Genomic DNA, 25,787 nt, shown 5'->3' on the forward strand with positions numbered 1-25,787 from the left:
AAAAAAAAAATAAAAAAAAAAAAAAAAAAAAAAAAAAAAAAAAAAAAAAAAAAAAAAAAAAAAAAAAAAAAAAAAAAAAAAAAAAAAAAAAAAAAAAAATAAAGCTTTTGAGGCTTCCTAAGTGGTGCTGCTGCTGCTGCTAAGTCGCTGCAGTCGTGCCCGACTCTGTGCGACCCCATGGACTGCAGCCTACCAGGTTTCTCCGTCCATGGGATTCTCCAGGCAAGAACACTGGAGTGGGTTGCCATTTCCTTCTCCAATGAAAGTGGAAAGTGAAAGTGAAGTGCTAGCAATTTAAAAATCTATACCCTTAGGGATAAAAGTTTACCTGTGCTGATCTCTGAATTATCACCAAGGCTTGGTTCTGATCTCCTGTCCTCCTTGGGCTTTTTGCATGCCTCGCTTGTGCAGTTATCACCCTCGTGTGGAGTTACCTTGGGCAACGGGAAATACAGCTGGATGTGAAAGGCCCCACCACCCAGGTTAGGCCGGTACTGCCTCGTGCTCTCAGTGTGTGCAGTTGGTTTTGAAAATGTTAAATTCAAGGTGCCTATGGAGTTTCCAAATGGAAGAAAACAGAAACAAGATGACTGTACAGAAAAGCCACTTTGGTTAGAGAGTTGGGACTATGCTTTTGAGAAGCATATCTCAACTTCTTGATTATGAATCTTGGTTTGAAAAAATATATATTATTCCTATTTCTGCCTTGTCTGGGGCAAGCTTTAATGTATTTTTACTATTATGAACTTTCGTTTCATTGAGTATTGTTCCTTGAACTATATAGCTGCTTTCATTGTGACTGTATTCCAAGTCAATATATTCATGGACATACCCATTTAAGAAACTTGAACTTTAGGTATGTAAGATGACAGACATTTTGGAGGTTTTCTTCCTAGGCTTGAGAAGAGAAAAGGGTCTTTGTGTTCTGAATGAGAAGAAGGTAGAGGGTGGTTCTTTCCCTTTCCTCGGATTCCCCTGAAAAAATAAACAGCTGTATGCGTCTACTCAACACCAGCTGCCCCATCACATTTTATCCAGATCAGTCAGGTTACATATTGTTTTTAAGGAATTAAGAGTATGTTTCTTTCTGGTAACTCAGTAATCCATTCACTTGTAATTTTTTTCTCTTCCTGACTCTAATAGGTTGCACTTAACTTTCACAAAAAGGACTACACAGAATAGCTGCGTAAGGCCAATCCTTGAACTTAATGAAGGATGTCAGAGTGGGAGCATTCTGATGTGCCAGCGTCACTCTGCAGCGTGTTCCGTTCTTTTGTGGTCTCCGAAAAAAATGGTATTAAAAGAAAATATTTTATGAAATAAGGAGCTCCTTTTACATTTTTAATGACCAACATGGACATCTGTTCTACAGAATACACAGTCCTATGGTTTTGAAGAAGCAAGCACTCATTTAAAACTGACCCTAAATAAAAACAGAACTGGATGGACGTCAGAATGTTTGTTAGTGGCAGGAGAGTAAAAAAATGGCAGTTTATTCAGTTATTTGCCACTTGTTTTGTACTAAGCCTGATGTTCTTCTGGATATCGATCGATAATCACATCGTGAGCCATATGAAGTCCTACTCTTACAGATACCTCATAAATAGCTACAATTTTGTGAATGACAGCCTGTCTCTTAAGCGCAGCGAGGAGGGGGTTCCTCGTTACCAGTACTTGATTAACCATGAGGATAAGTGTCAAATGCAAGATGTCCTGCTCTTACTGTTTGTAAAGACTGCGCCTGAAAATTACAATCGCCGTTCTGCCATTAGGAAAACGTGGGGCAACGAGAAGTATGTTTGCTCTCAACTTAACGCCAACATCAAAACTCTGTTTGTCTTAGGAACACCTTCTGACCCACTGATAAGAGAAAGACTTCAGAAAAGGCTGGTTTGGGAAGATAAAATGTACAATGATATAATTCAGCAAGACTTTGCTGATTCTTTCTATAATCTTACTCTTAAATTTCTTCTCCAGTTCAGTTGGGCAAATCGCTTTTGTCCACATGCCAAATTCCTCATGACTGCTGATGACGACATATTTATTCACATGCCAAATCTTATTGAATACCTTCAAAGTTTAGAACGAATTGGTGTTCAAGACTTTTGGGTTGGTCGTGTTCACCGTGGTGCCCCTCCCGTTAGAGACAAACGCAGCAAATACTATGTTTCTTATGAAATGTACCAGTGGCCAGCTTACCCTGACTATACTGCTGGAGCCGCCTACGTGATCTCTGGTGATGTGGCTGCCAAAGTCTATGAGGCATCACAGACACTTAACTCTAGCCTTTACATAGATGATGTGTTCATGGGCCTCTGTGCCAATAAAATAGGGATAGTACCACAATACCATGTGTTTTTTTCCGGGGAAGGTAAAACCCCTTACCATCCTTGCATCTATGAAAAAATGATGACATCTCATGGGCATGTAGAAGACCTTCAGGACCTCTGGACGGATGCCACAGACCCAAAAGTAAAAACAATTTCAAAAGGTTTCTTTGGTCAGATGTACTGCAGAATAATTAAGATAGTCCTCCTTTGCAAACTGACCTATGTGGATACATATCCCTGTAGGGCTGCCTTTGCCTAATAGTACTTGAATGTTGTATTTTATCACTGTCACTGAGCCAAACCTGGATAAAGAAACTTTTAAATGTTTGTCTATACCATAAGAGAAATGAATATGAAGAACAAAGGAATATTTTGAAAGCCTAGTCTATCAGAATGTTTCTTTGATTCTAGAAGCCCTTCAATATAACTTACCTACTTCATTGCCTAAATTCATTTCAAGGAATTTAGATTTAGACAAGGTTCATATGAAAACCCCATGGATGGAGGAGCCTGGTAGGCTGCAGTCCATGGGGTTGCTAAGAGTCTGACATGACTGAGCAACTTCACTTTCACTTTTCACTTTCATGCATTGGAGAAGGAAATGGCAACCCACTCCAGTATTCTTGCCTGGAGAATCCCAGGGACAGAGGAGCCTGGTGGGCTGCCGTCTATGCGGTCGCACAGAGTCAGACACGACTGACTCGACTTAGCAGCAGCAGCAGCAGCAGCATATGAAAACAAAACTAAAGGGAATTTTAAGTTCTCAGTACCATGTGTATATTGGAGGAGTAGAAAAGTTATTAAGGTGCCTAGGTGTTAGGAAAACTGCTTTTGGAAAATACCAAGTAAATGTATAGCACAACATTTCAAAGAAATGGATATGTTGTTGGACCAGGTACTTATTAAAGAGCACTTGAGGGAGTTGGTGGGGGCAAGGGAGGACTGGCATGGATGAAAGTACATGAACCTGGTCAAAGAAAGTTTCCTGTTCTTCAGGGGAGACTTAGGAGAAGATACACAATTTCTTTATAAACCGCCAAATCATTTACTGTCACATTCATGTAGCTATTTTACCTGGACAGTATTGGAGTCATTTTAAATATATTTATATATTTTTTCAAAGTTTAATGTGAAATTTGAGAAGTCATTAGCTCTATCCTAACTAGTACTTTATTATGTTTTATTATTATTATTATTAGACAATGACACAAAACATGGACAGTGTCTTACTCAGAGGGTCCTTTGCTAGAGATAAATCATTGCTAATTCAAATAGGTTGATTTTATCAATAATTTAATGAAATTTCAACTGGTTTTAAAATATTCAGTATCGGTCTGTTTTTAAGGCAGCTATTTGAATGTAGTTTACATAAAGGAATATAATAATGGAGAAGAATTCAAAATGAAAGATAGAACATTATGAGATTCTTTTCTCCATAATTTATAAAATAAATGTTTTAATGTCTAAATTGTATTAATTACTAAAATCAGCCCACCCTTCTCCAACAGGGTCTCATAAACCAGTTGGTTTTGAGTTTAGCTTTTAAAACTGAGAGTTTTAAACGTCAAAACTGTAGTAGCTAAAAAAATGTATTCTTTCAGGAAAATGACTTATCAGAGGTGATATTCAGCTTCTAAATATTTCAGAATGAAAGTGATAGAAAAGTCACCTGAATGAAGTTTAAAACATTTGTAAAGCTGTATGTTCCTTGTAATAAAAGAGATGTGGCTGAGATCCAATAGCGGAAGTTAGATTTATTTTACATGGCAGGATGACAATGTGGCTATGATACAAACAACCTCCCCTCACTACAGAAAGAACTAGGTGAGGTCTGTTGTTAGGGGGATTATATGAAAGGCAAACTAATGACTTCAGCAAAAGCAGTTAAACTGATTATAAACACTTTGTCTGCAAAGGTGTGTGTTAGGGAAAACTAAGATGTATCACTTGAAATGATGTCTGAAACACACAAAAAAACTAAAAAAGAATTCTCAGTATACATAACTGGATGATGATGATATATAAATATACACACACACACACACACATATATATATATATAATTTGTTGCAGGTAGCTTTTCATTGTTTACAGAAACTTTTTGTTAATTTTTTCTATTTTGAAAATCAAAGCTTGTTTACATTGATTGTTGAGATAATTTAGCATTTTTAACTCATGTCAAAACTACGGTGTCAAACATTCTAGTTTGTAGTTACTTTCAGAGTAGGTTCAGGGTTTTTAGATCATTACAATTTAAAATTTCTGACCAATTTTAAAAACTGTAGAGAACAAAAGTGCATTTTTGACAAAGCAGGTTTGTAATTAATTTTTATTAGTTGATCCTTTAATACCATTTGTCCTTTGGTCATATATATGCCCTGTGTATCTATACTTGTAACTGTTTAAATTTGCTATTGGTTGAGAACATCCTTGTCTCTGCCCATCAAAATGATCTTGTTTACATCAATACTTTTGTGAAACAGTTATTTATTTGTGAAAGAGCTCCCTTCAATTGTGTTCATCTTTTATTTTTCCTTAACACAGAATGAAACATTAAATTTAGAGGAAATATGAAGGCACTTCCTTTTTTTAATAAGGAAATTGCTAGATACTTCCTTCATCAGACTTAAAGTACTGAGAAGAATAATTGTAAATAAAGGATTCCAACCTTTTAAAAAGGAAGGAAAAAAACTTTTTGGTGCTTCAGTGCAAGGCTATCTTTTAAAAGTCATCAATAAAGGGAAAATAAACTTTCAGCCTGGATGGTCAATTGATGGTTATATACAGTATTATTGCTAAAAACTTTTTACCTCTTGGTTGGCTTACATCTATTTTCCATATTATTAATTTTATACCAAAATGTTATTTATATTATTTGAATTTTGCTCTTATATGGCAAAATAATTAGAGGGTTTTTAAAAATAAATCTGTGATTTCCAATAAACAACTTGAAAATTGTCAACAGATGTGTATTTTCACAAAGGCTTTTAAACTCCTGGGTGAACACTATTTGTTTATGTCATCAACTGGTTCTGTTTAATGTCAGAGAGGCCTGTAATACGTGATCTTAATCCTATTTCCTGTTCAGACTTGCTGCTATGCCCAGGATAGAGGATTGCTGTGTTGTCTGCATTGTGGAGCCATCTAAAGTGCTTCTTTTGTTTGTTGAAAGGTTTCTTCTGGAATGTCTAAGTGGGGGAAGTCTTCTCTCCTAATAGACTGTTAGGAAAAGATGAAATAAGAACTATAGCCATAGTGCCTTAAGACACCATTTTCCTTTTATTTGGTATCATTAACTAGCCAAACATTGATTCAAATTTAGCCCTAGTCTCTTAACATTAGGAATGTTCTTAGGCCTGCTCTGCAGTGTTTGGTATTTCAGTAGATTTGTACATAGTATGTGATCATCTGCTTTTCACCTGATTCTTTCTTGATTCTTTATCATACTAGATGATGTGATTCAATATATATTTTTAAAACTCAGAAGCACCTGAATTATTTGGTTGCAGTAGAACTTTTTACTTGTGAGGCATGGCTGGGGTGTTTGTAGTTGGGACTTAAATGATAATTACACAGAAGAGTTGAGTTGACCTGTATTTGGGACTTTAATTGAATACCACAGCTACAATGAGAATCAGAACAGAGAACTACTGATATACAGGGTTATTCGTTCTTCTGTAATAATGAGAGAAATGTTAGATGTCTCCGTAACTATGTTTGTCCTGCAGTGGGACTAGCCTCAAGCTTTCATTATATGATGTTACTCTGCTCCAGAACTCAAAGGCTCCTTACTGCCTCCAGCATCAAGTCCAATCTCTTCTGCCTGGTTTTCAAGGTTTTATCTAATCTTCTCCTCCTCCTTCACTCCTTGTAGCCACCATTACCCACCACAAATTTTGTTCATGACCAACCTTACCTTGCATAAACTGGTTTCCCTTTTTAGAAACACTTTCTCCTGAAGTTGTTGAAATCTTATATCTACAACCCCAATTCTGCTCTTCCATTAAGCATCTCCTCCCCTCCCTCTAAAATACATACTGAATCACATACATTATTGTGCTACCTAGGAATCATTTCATGCGTTTTTTTCCCTAGCTAAAATATAAATTCTGAAGGTAGGGACTATGCCCAGTATTATCACATAATGCTTAAAATCATTACTTTTTCCAAATATAATAAAGTAATGTTATTCTGGCAAGCCATCCAAATGTGAAAAGAGATTAATTATTCAGAACCCTTAATGGACATTGTTATAACATTTTACCTGTACTACTTAAAAGTTTATAATTTATTCAACAAAATCTGAATGCTTACTATATGCCAAGCATATTATACCTATCCAACTGTAGCCCAACAAATTTATATTAGTTATACATTAAAAACTCAAAACTGTAAAATCAAAAGTAAAAAAGGAAATACAGATTAAATTGTTACAGCAAAGGTATGACCTTATAGTAGTTATTCAAAGCTTCTGGGAGAACAAAATGAGTAATCTTACAGTTTCTCCTATCTCCTGCTCAATCCACTAGCTAATTTGGCTTTTTCTCAAAGTTCTTTTGTAAGAATCTTATATATTTTTGTTTCATTAAATGCTGTAACTTTTCCTATTTGTTTTTCTCATTAGAAGTATGATTTAATCATTGCTTTGTGGCACAGTCGGTAAAGAATCTGCCTGAAATGCAGGAAACCTGGGTTCAATCCCTAGGTTGGAAAGATCCCCTAAAGAAGGAAATGGCAACCCACTCCAGTATTCTTGCCTGGAGAATCCCATGGACAGAGGAGCCTAGGGGGCTACAGTCAGTCCATGGGGTGGCAAAGAGTTGGACATGACTTAGTGACTAAACCACTACTATAAATTAATATAATAATTCACCAATTAACTTAAAGCATTCACTATAAGACAAACTACAATTATAAAAGTAAGTGTGGTTGTAGTAATAGAGAAGTCCCCAATGATATACTGTCAAGGAAAACAACAGAACACAGTGTCAAGTGGTTCATCTCAGACACAACCCAACCTAATTCAGATATGCTGAATTGCTCCTTTTACTATAACTCAAAGGTATATTTCAACCAGTAATAGCCCACATGTTTCCTTGAATACACTTTAAAGGGAAAGAATAGCAAGTAGTCTAATTAAACTAATATTAGCTTTAATCAAGAGGCGAGTTCTGAAAGATATTTGTTCATTTCATTACAAGCATGTTTATGGAGGCCTGCTAAGAGCTAAACGTGATAGACTGGGCGATAAAAGCAGCTCATAAAGGAATTTGTAAGTCAAATGGTGTCGGTAAAAAAACATGACAAATGCTAGATTAGAGGTAATGATGAGAATTCTGAGTGTAAAGATTTTTTAAAAAGTGAGTTTCCTTTCATGCTTTTGGTCTTCAGTTCAGTTCAGTTGCTCAGACATGTCCAACTCTTTGCAACCCCATGGTCTGCAGCAAGCCAGACTTCCCTGTCAATCACCAACTCCTGGAGCTTACTCAAACTCATGTGCATAGAGTCGGTGATGCCATCCAACCATCTCATCCTTTTGGTCTTAACTGCCATAATTTAGGCTTTCTGATCAAGAGAGCATTCATATGCACGCAGATACCTTTCTGTAGGCCAAAAATAGCATCTGTGCTGCTGTCTAGTCATTCAATTGTGTCGACTCTTTTGTGTCAATAAAATCAATACCCCTAGACTGTACTCTGCCAGGCTCCTCTGTCCATGACATTTTCCAGGAAAGAATACTAGAGTGGATAGCCATTTCCTTCTCCAGGGGATCTTCCTGACCCAGGGATAAAACCCGCATCTCCTGCACTGTGAGGCAGATTCTTTGCCACTGAGCCACCAGGGAAGCCCCCCAGATAGCATTACACTTGTATAAATTGTGTCTCTGGGGAACCTATATCCTTTAAATGCTTTAAAATCAATAATTCATATTAGCAATAGCTTTTCATTTACAATTTTCTTGATAATCCAGTGTTTTTAAAAAGCCTGTGTAGGTGCCATTTTTCAGCTCCTGCTTGTTGCTTTTATGAAATTCATGAATTTTGTTCATGGGTAAATAATGAAGGTTAGTTAGTATACAGAATAAATATGTTAATTTACCTAGGAAAGATTAGTTATGAGATTTAAAAGTGAATATATCCCACCTTCCTCCCCCTACCACACTCACCCCTTAAAAGGTTAAAATGACTTCTACAAAGGGATGTGAAATCTTACCTGCTGTGAGAAAGATTTTTGGAACCATCAGGCTGCTCTGGCTCAGGGTTGTCTGCATCATGACTGCTTTCAAGTATTTCTTCATTCTAAAGTGAAAGAAATTTTGGTAAGATCATCTATTTGTTTGGGGAGGAGGGCTCTTACCTATATTTTTCTATTCCCAAATGTCTTCTATTTCTTTGGTAAGAAATCAAGGTTTGGAGAAGTTGTGACCTGCTCAAGCTTAGAAAGAGAGCTAAAGGCAGAGATGAGATAAGTCTGGGGTCCAGTTTTCACAGGCTGGTAATCACAAGTTCCATCACACTGCCTCCTTGGGCAGTGCAGAGCGGTCACCCATGCAGCTGGTAAAGCCAGCTGATAGTTGGAAGTCCTGCTCCACTATGAGCCACCTCTAAGACCTTGGGCAAATTCACTGAATCTCTTGATTTCCTCCCCTAGAACATGGAACCCATGCAACTGCCTGCCTTGGCCAGGCACAATAATAACCACTTGCATGAACTATCTCACAACAGAAGGTCCTGATAAGGAACAAAATGCTGCTTCTGAGAGAATTTGAGAGGGGCCAAAAGGAAGGAGGAGGTGCCAATCCATAATATGTCCTGCCAACCTCCCAGAAACCCTTATGCTGGGATACATCTTAGCTGAGAAATGTTTGTGTCACCAGGAAGGACCTTGAGTCAGACCAAATATGGGCTAAGCAAGATGACTGGCCAGAGACAACCCAGAAAGGTAACCCCATTACCTTAAAACCTGAGAGCCATGTGGCAGGTTTCCCTGCCATAGCTGCCAAACCTGCCTTTGCTTCCCCTGCTACTCTCCACTCAGGCGCCTTCCCAAAAAGCTCTCTTGCTCTGTCAGTACGTGTGTCTCCTCAGACAATTCATTTCCGAGTATTAGAGCCCACTCTTGGGCCCTGTAAGTGGGGGGGAGGGGGTCCCCCTTCTGGTAACAGCACTATCTGCCACATAGGGTTGCAGATCTTTTTCAGAATAACACTGGGCATTTAATTCTCAAGAAGAAACAAGACCCCTACTGAATTTACTTTCAAGAAAATATAATTTTAACAAGAACGTGAATTTGTGTATCATACTGATAGCGACCGTAGTATTATAATAAAGGTATTAACCAATAATGAGCAAGTAAATAATTAGCCAGCATTTGAGTTCTTCCTGCCTGCTAGGTTCTGTTTAAATGAGTTATTTTACACTGTCACAAAAGAGAGTAGAGATTTAGAAGGGGCCCTCTTGCAAAAGTATCATTAAGGGAAACTTAATGAATAAACACAAAGATTCCTTGTAATTTGAACTAAAAGTTGAAGGATGAGCTTTGCCCAGTCTCAGATGAACTAACTTGCAGAACAGGTCAGAGTGACAGGCTGCTCAGATAGATGTAGACAATGCAAGAGAATCCTCTATCTGGATTAGCAGAGAGCAGTCAAGTTAAGCTTGTTTTATTATCTACAATGCAGACCACAGAAACAGCAATTTTAAAAAGTTCAGTGTATGAAAGAAAACCAAGGATTTTCTATCCTTTTATATATATATAAAGGATATTTATATCCTTTTATAGATATCTTCCCAAACCTGGTATCATATCCAGAAAGCAGGCTAATAAAAGGATTTGAGATACTAGCTTTGCTAATTTAGCTCTAAAATATAAGAACAATCTTCCATTCAGGTTCATATTTTTTCTTTTAATATAGGCTATCATTTCAATGAGAATCTAAATTTTTAGTTCCCTCTTAAATATATTTTAGTTCCCTCTTAAATATATTTTAGTCTTAGACTCTCTAGACCAGAGACTAGAATTTATTTTTCACTTCAATCATACACAGAAGTAAATACCAGTCCTTGGATTCAAACCAATCTAGGTATTTTCACCACACTATCAAAGCTCTTTCTTCACATTTTCTATGTAATGTTGAGCTAATTACTATGGCAGTTAATGTTACACTGCATCCCTTTCTAGTTCCTCCTCTGTGACGTTACAACGACAAAAATACCCACTAGACTTTGAGCTCCAGCCTTATTCACCTTTGAATCCACAACATGCAATACCTTCAGAAAGAGTAGCTATCATTATTAACAAAACCCCCTCTCACTGTAAAAGTCACTTACACTTGTGAAATGAACTGTGCTCTTTCTAACTCTAGTGATCTATTGTTACTATGGTGGATTGTAGAGTCTCTTATTTCATGACAACCTTTTATAGTGATGGAAAAATAACAGTGACTCAAGGTACAGGTCTGAAATTTGTCATCTTTTATACAGAATGATGATGCCCCTCTAATACAGACTGTCATGTTTGAGAGGACTTCACAGGCTTGCTGAAATGCCTGGGTATGGACTTGGTTGTGTCAACCTATGTTCTTATGGCCACATGTCAGACAGTTGGTGTTAGGGTGGAAGGAGAGTCCTCTGTCAATCAAGGTTGATGGAATACAACACCCATGTTTTTGAGGATATATGGAAGGACCCACAGCAGATCTGGGGACTCTTTTAATGACAGCCTGCAGTTACCTGCACTATATACCAGTGTTTTGCTAAGGTTTAGATGGATTAGTTTGGTGCAGTGGCTTTCAAAATCTGACCACAGTCCACAGGAAAAATGTTTACATAATAACACTTACACATATATATTGTGATTTATAGTTGAGAAATCGATATTTGATTTTCATCTGGCACAGAGCTCCTAAAATTTGCTGTGTTAAGAGTGTCTTGATATTTATAACAAATCCCTTTCAACCACACTTGGGTTTATGTTAATGAGGTAACTTTTAGGAAGCACCTAGCCAGTTTCTCAGAAGCACAGGTGACAACTTGTGTTTGCCTTTGGCCTCTGAAGGGGCTTGGGAGCAGTCTTAATAAGGCTGAGTCCTCATTGTTTGGAATCTGATGCTATCTCCAAGTAGACTGTGTAGAACTGAGTTAATTGTTTGGTGGTGTTGGAAAAAACATACAACAGATGTACATGTAACTGAAAAATGTTTGTGTGATTTTGTGATTGGATACATTCTATTTTAAATTCTATCCCATTGCACTCTATTCTTTTACTTATTTATTTATTTATAAATGCTAGTAAACCCACCTGAGTTCACTGTTACCACTGTGACCTATAATTTGAAAATCTCTTAAAGAGTGAAAACTGAGTGAAAAACATACAAACTGAGGCATGAGAGGTAAATCTGGGTGGAAATCCCCAGCTTGTTTTTTTTTTTCAAAGTGGCCTTGGGTAGCACCTTACTTCTCTATGAGTAAAATAGGTGTAAAAATATCTATATCAGAAGGTTACTGTGATTGTTGTTATTCAGTTGCTCAGTCGGGTGTAACTCTATGACCCCATGGACGGCAGCAGGCCAGGCTTCCCTGTCCTTCACTATCTCCTGGAGTTTGCCCAAACCCATGTCCATCAAGTCGGTGATACCATCCAACCATCTCATCCTCTGTCACCTCCTTCTCCTCCTGCCTTCAGTCTTTCCCAGCATTAGGGTCTTTTCCAATGACTTAGCTCTTTATAGCCAAAGTATTGCAGCTTCAGCTTTAGCATCAGTCTTTCCAATGAATATTCAGGGTTGATTTCCTTTAGGATTGACTGATTTGATCTCCTTGCTGTCCAAGGGATTCTCAAGAGTTTTCTCCAGCACAATTCAAAAGCATCAGTTCTTTGGTGCTCAGCCTTCTTCATGATCCAACTCTCACATCCATATATGACTACTGGAAAAACCATAGTTTTGACTATATGGACCTTTGTTGGCAAACATTAAAATACTTAGCACAAAGGAAAAGCTTAATAAATGGTATTTATGGTTGGTTCTTTAATATCTACTAGGTGGAGATTACAATAGGCAATTATGTAATGCACTCAGCATGCTGATCTTCAGTAATTGTGGGGCAGCTGCTACCTGCTTATGTATAAGAGCCCCCACATTAATCGCTAGCTAGGAGATGTTGGCCATGTCACTTAATCTCCCTGGGTATCCATTTTCTTCTGTGTAAAATGAGGGAGGTGAGTAATTTGGCAATTAAATGTTCCTCTGTTGATAATATAAAATACCAACATAGGTGTTATTGCTTCCAATTTTGAGATGAAAGCTAACCTACAGCTAGAGTGCTTTTGGGAAACTTTTGAATTAAGCTTCCTGAAAGCTCTATGAGGAGAACATATACAAATAAATGCTTGTTTTCAAATATTGGTCCTTTGATTCAAATAATGAGCCAAGAAAACTGACCACAGACCAACCCACCAATTGCTGCTTTATTTCTCTGTTAGGGTTTCCTTACAAACCTCACTAAATGAATTATAAAATGAGGTGATTTGAAAGCAGAACAAGTTTCTTGTGAAATCATATCCTGTTTTCCTTCAGTCACCCTGACTTGGAAATACCCCAGGGCATCCCAAAGAAGGGATTTTCTCAGTCAACTGGTGCTGTAAAAGGGAACCAATGCATAAACTACTCCTTTGGGAGGCCAACCAGGTGGGGAACTCCCTCCTACTGTGTTCATTAAGGCAGGCAGGCTGGTAGCTGCTCCAGGCTCTGCATCACTCCCAGTACCTTAGCCTCTCCCTGGTTTCAAAGTGACACCAACCTACATGCAGTTTTTCCTGAATCACCTTTAATCATGACTTCCTATATCTACTCAACATAGAATCTGATTGTTTGTCTCCCCTATATTTTGAAGAAAGACATATTTTCAAAACTTGAAAAAAATAGGCTAAGTGCCAAACCTAAAGGAATTTTGTAAAAAAAAATTTTTTTTAATCTCAATTTCTCTGAAGAATCTATCTTTTTAAAACTTACATTGTAAATATTATCAAGAGCTAATTTTCAATTGATTATTAACATTTTCCCCCCAAAAGAGACAGCAACATCTGAAACAGAATCAAATTAGTTTTTCCCTGAAATTAAGTGATTTCTCTTTATGATTTTAGGAATGCTCAGAGAGCAACTTCATCTCCAACTCTTTTAAAGAGATGGTATCTGGTAATTTAAAGGTATGGTTTATTATATTATCACATTTCTTAAAAAGAAAAACTGCTAGACTGAATTCTGAGAGAGAAAATGGAAGGCAGATAAGGAGCTAAACCACCTCTTCATTATTTATTTATTTTTATCAAAAATATTTATTTATCTATTTACTTAGCTGCACTGGGTCTTAGTTGCAGCATGCAGGGTCTAGTTCCCTGACTGGGGATTGAAATTGGGCCCCCTATATTGGGAGCATAGAGTCTTAGCCACTGAACCAGCCGGGAAGTCCTACCCTATTATTTAAAGTATGAAGAGTGATCATTACAGGAAGTCTTTAAGGTTAAGCCTCTTCTGGCACTGTAAATTAATAATGAAAACCCAAGAAAGCAAAAGAGGTATGGAAAGTAAGAACCTCTGAATAAAATAGATTGGCATGGCTTAGAGGAGGAGAGCAGGAAGGAAAGGAAAGGAAACCTCCAGCCTCAGTCTAGGGTGACCTTGAAGACATTGTATTTCTCAGAGTGAAAAATATCAGCTTGAGAGGAAATAGTCTGCCCTCTTCATTGCTGGAACTACCAGGAAAGGGAAACCCCACCCCGCTGATTTTTGAGGTTCAGTGGGTCCTAATGTGGAGAATAGGAAGGACTTTTGAACAGGAACCAATTAGAGAACCTATCCTTCAAGGGAATCCCTAGCCAGCTGTTCCATCCTATTTGCTCCCTCTCCCAGACCTTTTTCCAGCACACTTTTTCCTACACTTCACTGAAGAAGCCACAGTCTAAAGATTCCTTTGGATAAAAGGGGCTGTCAGTCCCTTTTAAAAGATGGCAAGTATTTGCAGAGGGGTTAAGGGACTGCCAGTCACTCAGCCATGCATTGCTGTGAACTAGCTCATTCAGATTTCTCTCACCTCTGGTCCAGATCAGCTGTATTGGGAGGAAGCTTCCGAGAGGTAGGGGAGAAGAGAGGAGGCAGAAGAGGAAGGCTTTAGAACATTTTATAGACTGAAATCCTTTGGAGGGAAGAGCAAGCTTGAGGAGACACGCATTAGTGGTCCAGAAGCTTTGTGGAAAGAGGAAACAACTAGAGAAGATAAGGAAATGGGTCCCAGATGCAAACTTTACAAAATTTTCTAGGGTCTCTTGTATCTAAGGTCTTGAATTTCCCAGCTAGAATTGTTAATAATTAGTTCACTGTTCTTACTGGTTAAATTGGCTATTATAGGTTGGACTAATATCTAAACATTACTTATAATATTTGTTTATGGAAGGAAATGTCTTCTCAAAAAACTACAAACATTGTTTTACCAATGATATGCAGGTCTGTAGTTCTGTTAAAAATATCAGAAAGTAAGGAATATGTCACAGGATACTGTTCTGCCATTCCCCAACCAAGAAAATGTGAAGGAAATAAGTAAGCCTAGGACACTGAAAGGGAGTTGCCCATACATCCTAAATTTTCTGAGGTTGTTTTATTTCATGTGATTTTAACTTTAATGCATAATGTTAGTGTAACAATTTTTACATGTCTGTAAATCACAATAAACTGTGGAAAATTCTGAAAGAGATGGGAATCTCAGACCACCTGACCAACCTCTTGAGAAACCAATATGCAGGTCAGGAAGCAACAGTTAGAACTGGACATGGAACAACAGACTGGCTCCAAATAGGAAAAGGAGTACGTCAAGGCTGTATATTGTCACCCTGCTTAATTAACTTATATGCAGAGTACTTCATGAGAAAGGCTGGTCTGGATGAATCACAAGCTAGAATCAAGATTTCCAGGAGAAATATCAATAACCTCAGATATGCAGATGACACCACCCTTATGGCAGAAAGTAAAGATGAACTAAAGAGCCTCTTGATGAAAGTGAAAGAGGAGAGTGAAAAAGTTGGCTTAAAGCTCAACATTAAGAAAACGAAGATCATGGCATCTGGTCCCATCACTTCATGGGAAATAGATGGGGAAACATGGAAACATTGTCAGACTTTATTTTTCTGGGCTCCACAATCACTGCAGATGGTGACTGCAGCCATGAAATTAAAAGACACTTACTCCTTGGAAGGAAAGTTATGACCAATCTAGACAGCATATTAACAAGCAGAGACATTACTTTGTCCACAAAGGTCTGTCTAGTTAAGCTATGGTTTTTCCAGTGGTCATGTATGGATGTGAAAGTTGGACTGTGAAGAAAGCTGAGCACTGAAGAATTGATGCTTTTGAACTATGGTGTTGGAGAAGACTCTTGAGAGTCCCTTGGACTACAAGGAGATCCAACCAGTCCATCCTAAAGGAGATCAGTCCTGAGTGTTCATTGGAAGGACTGATGTTGAAGCTGAAACTCCAGTACTTTGGCCACCTGATGCAAAGAGCTGACTTATCTGAAAAGACCCTGATGCTGGGAACGATTGAGGGCAGGAAGAGAAGGGGACAACAGAGGATGAGATGTTTGGATGGCATCACTGACTCAATGGACATGAGTTTGGGTGAACTCCAGGAATTGGTGATGGACAGGGAGGCCAGGCGTGCTGCGGTTCATGGGGTGGCAAAGAGTCAGACACGACTGAGCAACTGAACTGAACTGAACTGAGTGCTCTATGTTAGCTAACAAATTCATCTCCTAAGGGATCCAAGATGAAAAACTTGAAGGGCTCTTCAGTATCTTCCTTTCCTTCCCCATTAAATCTATCCTCTTATTTCTCTGCCTTGATCTATTCCTTCATTCATCAAACTTTCTTTAACAGTCTAGAGTATTCCTGGTGGGGTAGGGGGGTGCAGCGGAACATCTGGACTAATGGGTATGAGCTCTGCGCATCTTCTTTTTTTGCCACTGCCATTAGTAGGCTCTCAACATCGAAATCTCAGCTAGACTGTGACAACTGCTGGCAGGTGGTCAGCCTGCCTGTCTTCATCTAATTTACTCTCCATTGCTGTATCCATGTCGTGCCAGTACACAGGTGCCCTTGTTGGCAAAAACCCTCAACCAAAGCCTTAAGCAATCTGTCTTTGGTCTACCTTCCCAGTTTTCTTAGACTATTCCCAGAATAGCCTATGCTCCCTTCAGATTTCTGAGGCTTTACTCCTTCCCCATCCTGGACTGGCCTTCTCTGTCTTATCTACCTTTCAAAGTTGCATTTATTCTTTTAATTTTTTAAATAGGTTTTATTTTTCAGAGCAGTTTTAGGTTGCATGCAAAAGTGAATGGAAGGCAGAGATCTTGTCCCCAGCCCCCACCGTCACATCCCCAGAGGGTATACTTGCTGCAAACAAGAACCTGCACTGACAGGTCATAAAGTACTTTTCTGCCCTAAAATTCCTCTGTGCTCTGCGTATTTATCCCTCCTCCCCGCTAACCCCTGGCGACCACTGATCTTTTGCTGTCTCCATGGGTTCTGCCTTTTCAAGAACGTCCTAGAGTTGGAATTGCACAGCTTGTAGCCTTTTCACCTTGGTGGCTTCAACTGCATTGTGTTCAAAGTTGCATTTATTCTTTCTTTAAAATTTTCAGTTGAAGGATACTTGGTTTACAGTGTTGTGTTGGTTTCAGCTGTATAACAATAAAAATCAGCTATAAGCATCTATATGTGTCTGATAATGGAAATCAGCCATAAGTATCTATCCCCTCCCTCTTGATACCCCCATCCCACCCCTCTAGGTTGTTACAGAGCACCAGAGGGAGAATATGGACAAACTGAGAGAGTAGCACTGACCTATATACACTACCAGGTATAAAATAGCTAGTTAGTGGGAAACCTCTATATAACAGTAGGAATCCAGACTGGTACTCTGTACTTATTCTTTAAAGTTCAAATGTCACCTTCTTTGAATAAATGTTCCTGACATACTTGCTACGAACTGTCCCCTCTTCTGCCTTCTCAGTTCAGTTCAGTCGCTCAGTCGTGTCAGACTCTTTGCGACCCCATGGACTGCAGCATGCCAGGCTTCTCTGTCCATCACCAACTCCCGGAGCTTACTCAAACTCATGTCCATGAGCTTACTCAAACTTCTGCCTTCTAATACATAATATTCATTTTACCAGAGGTATGTCATTCTGCTTCGTATTATAAATTATTAGAAATAGGTTGTTTCTCCCCTGAAACTTATAAGTTTCTTGAATTTAGGTCCCATGTTAGAATTGTTTCCCATATGTGACCCATAGCAATAGCTTTGATATTTATTAAATTGAGCTGAATAAGCCACCCAAATGGGACACATCAAATATTTTAGTCAGGTCAATTTTGTATTGGCCAAAGAGCAAAGCCAATAGTGGTCTGACTATTATTCTTTTTTTTTTTCATGTAGTTCCTTCAGTGAAAAATATATTCTCATAAGATGAATATAGTCACATCCTCACTCTCCTACCTTCTGGACCCTGTATTAGCCTATGAAACCCATATGTACCTTAATAATTTCTTCTTTATCTGAATGGCCTACACATATAGCCTCTAGTCCCATGTGACCAAAAGTGCAGTCCTTATACCACCTGCATTCTCGTCACCATATGCACAAGTTAAAAATTCAGATTCCTGGGCCCTACCCCAGACCTCCTGAATTAGCATCTCTGTGGCTGGAGCCTGAGAATCTGTTTTGTGAATAAGCTTCTCAGGGTTGTAGTACATAGGAAACCTTAAGAATCTTCATTCTAGAAACTGATCAGAGAGCTTGGCTGGGGAGCTCAAGATTTGGTGGATTCTTTGAATTTCTTATTATCTCTAAGAATGATCAGACTTCAAAACATCACAGAAAGTGAACAGTGAAATGTGCTTATAGTACACGTAGTTCTCTTGGTGAGAAACTGGTAAATGAAAGATTCTGGGATTCAGAAGGGTGAGAAAGCAATGAACTGAATTTGGCCATGATCTGTTATCATTTGGCAAAAAGATACATATTCAAGATTAGGAGAAGCTATTTAAGACCTAAATCTGACCTTCTTTCAGCTTCTTTTCATCTCTTATACAGATTATTCTATGTTTATTATGTTTATAAATAAATATAGGATTAAATAGGAAACTAACATTACTAAGAATCTTCTGTATGCCAGGCATCATGCTAGATGCTTTCTATATATTACTCATATAATCAGCCACTTGGAGGAGGTCACTTTTTATCTGCATTTTGCAGAAGAGGAAAGTTAGAGGATGAAAGGTTAAGTAAATTGCTAGTTAGGTAGATTAAGTAAGTTATAATGTAGATAGGTTAAATTAGATAGAAAAGTAAATGCAAGATTAAGTAAACTGCTAATTTCAGATTCCAATTCAATCATTTACTGGATGTGTGAGCCCTGGGGAAACTCACTTAGTTTCTCCAAATCTCAGCAGCATCACAGACAAAAGAAAGGAGGGGTCACCTTCCTCACAAATTGAGGACTAGTGATGAAGTCAGGTATACATAGGACCCAGCATAATGTCTGGCCCTCAGTCAGTGTAGCAACCATTCCCTCACCTCAGTTTTCTTTCTACCTTGGCTTTTTATGCTTTTAAAAAAATTTTATGAAGGAGCCTGTTTGCTCAGAAGCCTGAAAAGGCCTTGCTATTTTAATAGGTGCCCAGAAACACTGTTCATGGTGCTCACGGCCAACAGCACTTCCTTTTTCCTGAGGGTTGGTGTTCAAGAAAAAAACTCTCATCAGCCTTTGGCTTCCTTACAGCTTCAAAGAGGCAGTGATATGCACAGCCCAGGGAAAGCAGCCTCGGTGAGTCATGCTTTCAACTTCCAACTGGTGACATGAAAGACAGAAAGTAGCCATTTCACTACTGCCAGCAACCACGCAAATGACTCCACTGTGGCTTTCCCAGAGACAGTGTCAGGGGGCCAAGCACATGCCTTCACAGCTGCCAGACTGCCCCATGAGTCTCAGTTGCCTCCTCAAATTGAGCTTGTCAAGTTCTTATGAACTGGCACACCAGAGATCCTCCTGCCACAGAACAGGGGACACCTTTTTTGGGAATGAATTCTCTGATGATGATAAAATTGTATCATGATCTTACCTGCAGGTAGTATCAGTGATTCCAGCAGAAATCATGAATGATTTGGGTTTAAAGCTTTTTTTTCCGCCCATGAGCATTTCCTCTTGAGGGCAAGGAGGAACGTTTATCACAACCTTATGATTCACTCTCCTAGACTGGCTGTGGCTTCATTTCATCTTTGAATTCCTGGCCTAAGGCTTAAAAGATGTCGGAATTGTTACCTGGAGGCAGATGCGTGTTCTCCTATCCTGGTCATCTGCTTTCGACAGTGATAAAACACAAGCATCAGTGATTGTTCTTGGTGTCATTCAACTTCCTTGCCCCTGCTTTGAACAGGGCATGTATCTAAACCTTCTTTTCTAATTTACCTTTTTTCTTACTAGTTTTCTTACATATTTTAGAATGATGATTTTCCTGGTTATACCACCCACCTTGGGAAACACTAATTGCCTTTACTGATTCTAAATTGATTTCTAGGTCCAGGATTTGGGGCTTTAGTGCACAAATCTCCTATCTTCCTACTTATATTGTTCATGACTGTGGATTCTGCTTACTCTTCTCATAGCTGTGGGCTTTAGAAGCAAAAGTCTGACATGCCACTGTTCTCCAAAATGAGGAAGTTTGGCAGCCTCTGTTCCTACTCTGCTTGCTTTTCTACCTTGACTGTTAACATATAAGTTCTTGTGAGAAAAGCCCTTCATTAAATGCCTAAACAAGGCAACAGCAAGGGAAAAAGCAACACAAGCACAGAAGGATGGCAATAGCCTGTACCTGTGTCTGCTCAGGAGGACCTCTGCTGTTGGTGATCTGCCTAAACCCAGTGGGAACAAGCATCTTAGCAGGATGGGCTTGGAGCCTGAGTTAAACAAACAGCACAGCAGAAGGAAGAAATCAGAGGTTTGGTGGTCAGAGTTTTCTGAATCCTACTCAACATTTTCCAACCCTGTTGGCCTCTGTCTATAGCCACCCCTGTTCCTGCACTGTTTATTTTTACCAGTATGTAATATCAGAGTCGGAGAAGGCAATGGCACCCCACTCCAGTACTCTTGCCTGGAAAATCCCATGGACGGAGGAGCCTGGTAGGCTGCAGTCCATGGGGTTGCGAAGAGTCAGACACGACTGAGCGACTTCACTTTCCCTTTTCACTTTCATGCATTGGAGAAGGAAATGGCAACCCACTCCAGTGTTCTTGCCTGGAGAATCCCAGGGACGGGGGAGCCTGGTGGGCTTCCGTCTATGGGGTCGCACAGAGTCGGACACGACTGAAGCGACTTAGCAGTAGCAGTAGCAATATCAGAGTAAATGATAAATATAGCTTATGGAAACCTTTGGCCTTAATACTTTGAGGTTTTCCCTGAGGAAATGTGCTTTATTTTACTGACAATATTTCCTTTTTTTTTTCTTTTACAACAAATAAAACAATAGCACTCATATTGTTTATAATTATTGAAATAATTTACTCTAATTTGAATTCTTATATATGAGAACCTTTACATACTGACAACTCCCATGGCATCTTTATAAAGTATTGTAAACCTATGGCTGATTCATGTTTATGTTTGGTAGAAACCAACACGATACTGTAAAGCAATTATCCTTCAATTAAAAATAAATAACAAAAAAGTGTGCAGGTCATAAATATGCTGTCTAAAGATAGGCAAAGTAGGTCACAGAGATATGAAATGAGTTGAAATCACATTGTGAGTCAATGCAATGACATGTGAGTTCAGGTACCCAATCTGGGCTCTGGTGCACTTGACACAGACCTCACCTTCAGAGATGACATTCTCTGGAGACCAGGGTACAGAAAAGGGTAGATTGATGCTCAGTTTTGAAGGTGATCATAGTTAAACCCTTTTTATATAACTTAATGATTTCACAGACTTCCTGAATGTCAAGTCAGGTGAAGTTTATTTACATTTGCCCATTCAAAAGTTGTTTGACCAAGACTGTATGATACTATGAATAATTATATGCCAACAAATTGGACAACCTAGAGGAAACTGACAAGCTTTTAGAAACATACAGCCCACTAAAACTGAATCAAGAAGAAATAGATAATCTGAGAAGATTGATCACTGAAAGTGAGATAGAATCCATAATAATAATAATGATCAAAACTCATTGCAAACAAAAGTCCAGGACCAGAGGGCTTCACTGGGGAATTCTAACCACACATACAAATAAGAACTTACATTGATCATTCTCAAACTTTTCCAAAAGGCTGAAGAGGAGGAAACACTCCCAAAGTTATTCTATGAAGCCACCATTACCCTGATACCAAAACCAGACAAAGACATTGACAAAAAAAATTTTTTTTATAAGACTGTATGAAGTTGCAAACTGTTTCCTAACTCTAGAAGACAGGGTAATGTAATACCTACAACTATTAGGGATTCTAAAACAGCAGTAACAGTGCCCTCGTCTGCCCGGAATATAGAAGGATGGCTGAACAAACACAGAAGAATGCAACTTTCTAAGGAAAGTCTGCTGGGAACTAGTTCCCACATTGTATCTGCCTCCAGGAAGAAGAGCCTGTGACTTGCTTTCTGCCTGACTCCTTAATGGTCAGTGGATTCTCTGTTGGGGGGACCTAGATTTGGACACATTAGGAATGATGAATATGAACCATTGGTGAAGTACATTTGAGCCCACAGCCTACTAGCTTGTGTTTCAGAACCATTCAGTCAGCCAGATATTTAATTTTTCAGTGAGGCAGAGGAAAGGGGATCTGTTCTGGGGTTGCTAAACAGCGATACATATTCATAATTCATTTTGCTTGGGTTTTTGAATATAGCATTACTGTACAATTATACAGTGCTTGGCTGTTTTCAAAATTTTCTATTGATGTTTAACACAGTTTCAGGAGGTAGCTGTTGTTATTACCAGTTTTACAGATGAGAAACTGAGGTGTAGAGAGGTTATATTGCTTACATCTAGGTCTGCCAGATTCCAAAGCTTATGCTTTTTTGAAAAAAAAAATTTTTATTTTGCAATAATTGTAGATTCACATGAGTTTACAAATAAATGTACAGGTAAGTCCCATGAATTCTTCCCCCAACCTCCTCAAATGTTAACATCTCACACAACTAGAGTATAGTATTAAAAGCAAGAAAATGACTTTGGCACAATCCACAGTGCTTATTCAGAGTTCATCAGCTATGTGTGTGTGTGTGTGTGTGTGTGTGTGTGTAGCTGTATGCAATTTTGTCATGTTCTTATATAAAGCATACACTGTTCTACCAATTTTAAATATCAAGTCAGATTATAGGAATGAATAAAATGATTTTTTCTTCAATAAAACATTATCTACCAACAATCATGTACATTATGCTGTATGTGCTATGCTAAGTTGCTTTAGTCGTGACTGACTCTTTGCAACCTTATGGACTGTAGCCCGCCAGGCTCCTCTATCCGTGGGATTCTCTAGGCAAGAATGCTGGAGTGGGTTGTTATGCCCTCCTCCAGGGGATCTTCCTGACCCAGGGATCAAACCCATGTCTCTTCTGTTTCCTGCACTAGTGGTTCTTTACTACTAGCACCACCTGGGAAGCCCCAGTTATGTATGACCAAACAGCTTTTCATTTTTAGTTGCAATTAAGAAAAGGAAGCAATTCTAAAAGCTCATCTCTTAGGAGCGCTAGACTGTGCTATGTGCCTTTATGGGCACATCTTCTGGGGGTGATGATAGATACAAAATAGGGAAACAATTTATTGGTTTATTGATAATTATGGCAGCAGGAAAAGGGGACAACAGAGGATGAGATGGCTGGATGGCATCACCAACTCGATGGACGTGAGTTTGAGCAAACTCTGGGAGCTGGTGATGGACAGGGAGGCCTGGCATGCTGCAATTCATGGGGTCGCAAAGAGTCGGACACCACTGAGCGACTGAACTGACTGACTGATGGCAGCACTCTTAAATATGTCAGAAATTTCTATTAGTAAAGGAAAGGTGATCTTACCTTGACTTCAGATTTAGTCTCATCATCTTCCTTTTCCTCTGAGTTTAAATCTGTCTCTGTATAAGGTTCCTCAGATGTTTTCTGATGAGGAACTAGAGAGATAAAGGAAACCTGCCATTAATTTGGCTAGTTGGCTAATAACTCAGAGCACTTAGCCTGACTTGGATCATGCTGATGTAGTTGATTAACAAAGCTTAATTGAGCTGCTACATATTTTCAAAATAGTAGATGAAATTGGAGGTGAAGAGGAGATGCAGAAAAGAAAGAGTCCTTGATCCCAGGCACTTGATCCAAAGAGAAAAAAGTCATACCCTACACCAAGGGAAAACATCAAACTGCAACCAGTCAATCAAGGTAACATGGTAAAAATGATAGTTTCCATCATTCCCATTTTTAAGGCCCAGTTAAAAAGTTGTTTTCTTCATGAAGTCTTCCTTAACTATTCTAAGCTTCATGGGTTCTGTTTATACACTGATGCTTTAGCATTTTCATTTGCAATGTATAACATTGCACTTGATGTTGTTCTTGGATTGGAAGATTGAATTCTAGGTACCACATTCTACTGAGTATATTCTTTCCATTATACAAGTAATTAATTAGTGATTATTAATAGAAAATTTGAAAAATACTAAAATCTTACCATTTAAACACACTATGATTATGTAAGAGGATAGAAATTGTTGCTAACCTAATGATCTAACAGTTGCATTCCAGAATTGATGCAATTGCATTTATTAGTGGACAGGATGACTGTGTGAAGAATCTGCTGAGTCTGGAGGAAATTGGGCAGGCTTGCTCTTACTCTTATGTCTCAATCATTCTCTCTCCCTCCTCTCCTTCCCACCAGGCACTAAGATGCCTGGGAAATAGCCGTCTTCAACCTCCACGGTCATTTGGCAGTAAGATTGGGATTTGGGGAGGAGAAGCCCTGGTTAGATTTGTAGCTTTCTAACAGTTTTACCAGAAGGCTGCCCTGGGGGTAATGACTACAAGACTAGTAAGTAAGTGGTACTTTACATTCTTACTGGTCACCATCACCACCCTTGTATATACAGTCCCTTTGGGAAACTCACAGGATACATGCGATTAACCCAGGACAGGATATGAACATTTCTAGGTCTGGTGGCCAAAATGTCATCCACCTAATGTCACCAATACCACCCAGATGCTTATGTGTGGCAGACTTGATGGAGGTTGACTGTCTTGCCTCCAGAGGCCCTCCCAAGCCTCTGTGAGCCAACTGGAAGCCCCTTGATCTTTCTGTGGGTTTTCTAAACATGTTACATTGAAATCTGTAGTGAAGTGCACAGATAGCTGCCCCAGGTTGTATGACTGCTGAATCTATTTTATAACAATGAACAACCCACTGGGCTCCTCGTTCTCTGCAGGATCTCTGTAACCTGAATGATTCTAGGTATAGTAACAGGAAGCTAGAAATGCATATACTGATTGGCAATACCCATGACTGAGAACCACTTCCCCTTAACTCTGTTAAGTACAGCAGTGAAGTTAAAGGCAAGGACGTGGGAGCAATGTTGCCAGAACTCAAGTTTTGCTCTTCCACATATGAAGCATACAATATTAAAGAGCCTTAGCTTCAGTTCACTTCAGTTCAGTCCTCAGTCATGTCCAATCTTTGTGACCCCATGGACTGCAGCATGCCAGGCCTTCCTGTCCATTACCAACGCCCAGAGTTTACTCGAACTCATGTACATTGAGGTGGTGATGCCATCCAATCATCTCATCCTCTGTCATCCCTTCTCCTCCCGCTCTCAATCTTTTGCAGCATCAGGGTGTTTTCACATGAGTCAGTTCTTCACATCAGGTGGCCAAAGTATTACAGTTTCAGCTTCAGCATCAGTCCTTCCAATAAATATTCAGGATTGATTTCCTTTAGGCTGGACTGGTTGGATCTCCTGCTGTCCAAAGGATTCTCAAAAGTCTTCTCTAACAACACAGTTCAAAACCATCAATTCTTCAGCACTCAGCTTTCTTTATAGTCCAACTTTCACATCCATACATGACTACTGGAAAAACCATAGCTTTGACTAGACAGACCTTGGTTGGCAAAATAATGTCTCTGCTTTTTAATATGCTATCTAGGTTGGTCATAACTTTTCTTCCAAGGAGAAAGTGTCTTTTAATTTTGTGTCAGCAGTCACCAATTGCAGTGATTTTGGAGCCCCCCCAAATAAAGTATCTTACTGTTTCCACTGTTTCCCCATCTATTTCCCATGAAGTGATGGGACCAGATGCCATGATCTTCATTTCCCAAATGTTGAGTTTTAAGCCAGCCTTAATGTACTCCTTTCCTGATTTGGAACCAGTCTGTTGTTCCATGTCCAGT

The 25,787-nt window shown here is 39.0% G+C and overlaps 2 protein-coding genes across 12 annotated transcripts in view; one reads left to right on the forward strand and one right to left on the reverse strand.

Moving 5' to 3' along the window:
• The window catches only part of B3GNT5 (UDP-GlcNAc:betaGal beta-1,3-N-acetylglucosaminyltransferase 5), a 15,979-nt gene extending 13,311 nt beyond the window's left edge, over positions 1-2,668 (forward strand). For all 4 annotated transcript variants that reach the window (XM_010855648.1, XM_010855651.1, XM_010855650.1 and 1 more), the window contains exon 2: positions 1,144-2,668. In XM_010855648.1, coding sequence (XP_010853950.1) covers positions 1,444-2,589 — 1,146 coding nt within the window. In that variant the 5' untranslated portion in view covers positions 1,144-1,443 and the 3' untranslated portion in view covers positions 2,590-2,668. The remainder of the gene's footprint in view (positions 1-1,143) is intronic.
• Positions 1-25,787, reverse strand: part of MCF2L2 (MCF.2 cell line derived transforming sequence-like 2) — a 260,492-nt gene that overhangs the window by 98,902 nt on the left and 135,803 nt on the right. For all 8 annotated transcript variants that reach the window (XM_010855660.1, XM_010855653.1, XM_010855658.1 and 5 more), the window contains 2 exons: positions 23,441-23,532; positions 8,544-8,629 (listed from right to left, as the gene is read on the reverse strand). In XM_010855660.1, coding sequence (XP_010853962.1) covers positions 8,544-8,629; positions 23,441-23,532 — 178 coding nt within the window. The remainder of the gene's footprint in view (positions 1-8,543; positions 8,630-23,440; positions 23,533-25,787) is intronic.

This window comes from Bison bison, unplaced genomic scaffold (assembly GCF_000754665.1).
Source record: "Bison bison bison isolate TAMUID 2011002044 unplaced genomic scaffold, Bison_UMD1.0 scf7180017864367, whole genome shotgun sequence".
Lineage (NCBI taxonomy): Eukaryota > Metazoa > Chordata > Mammalia > Artiodactyla > Bovidae > Bison > Bison bison.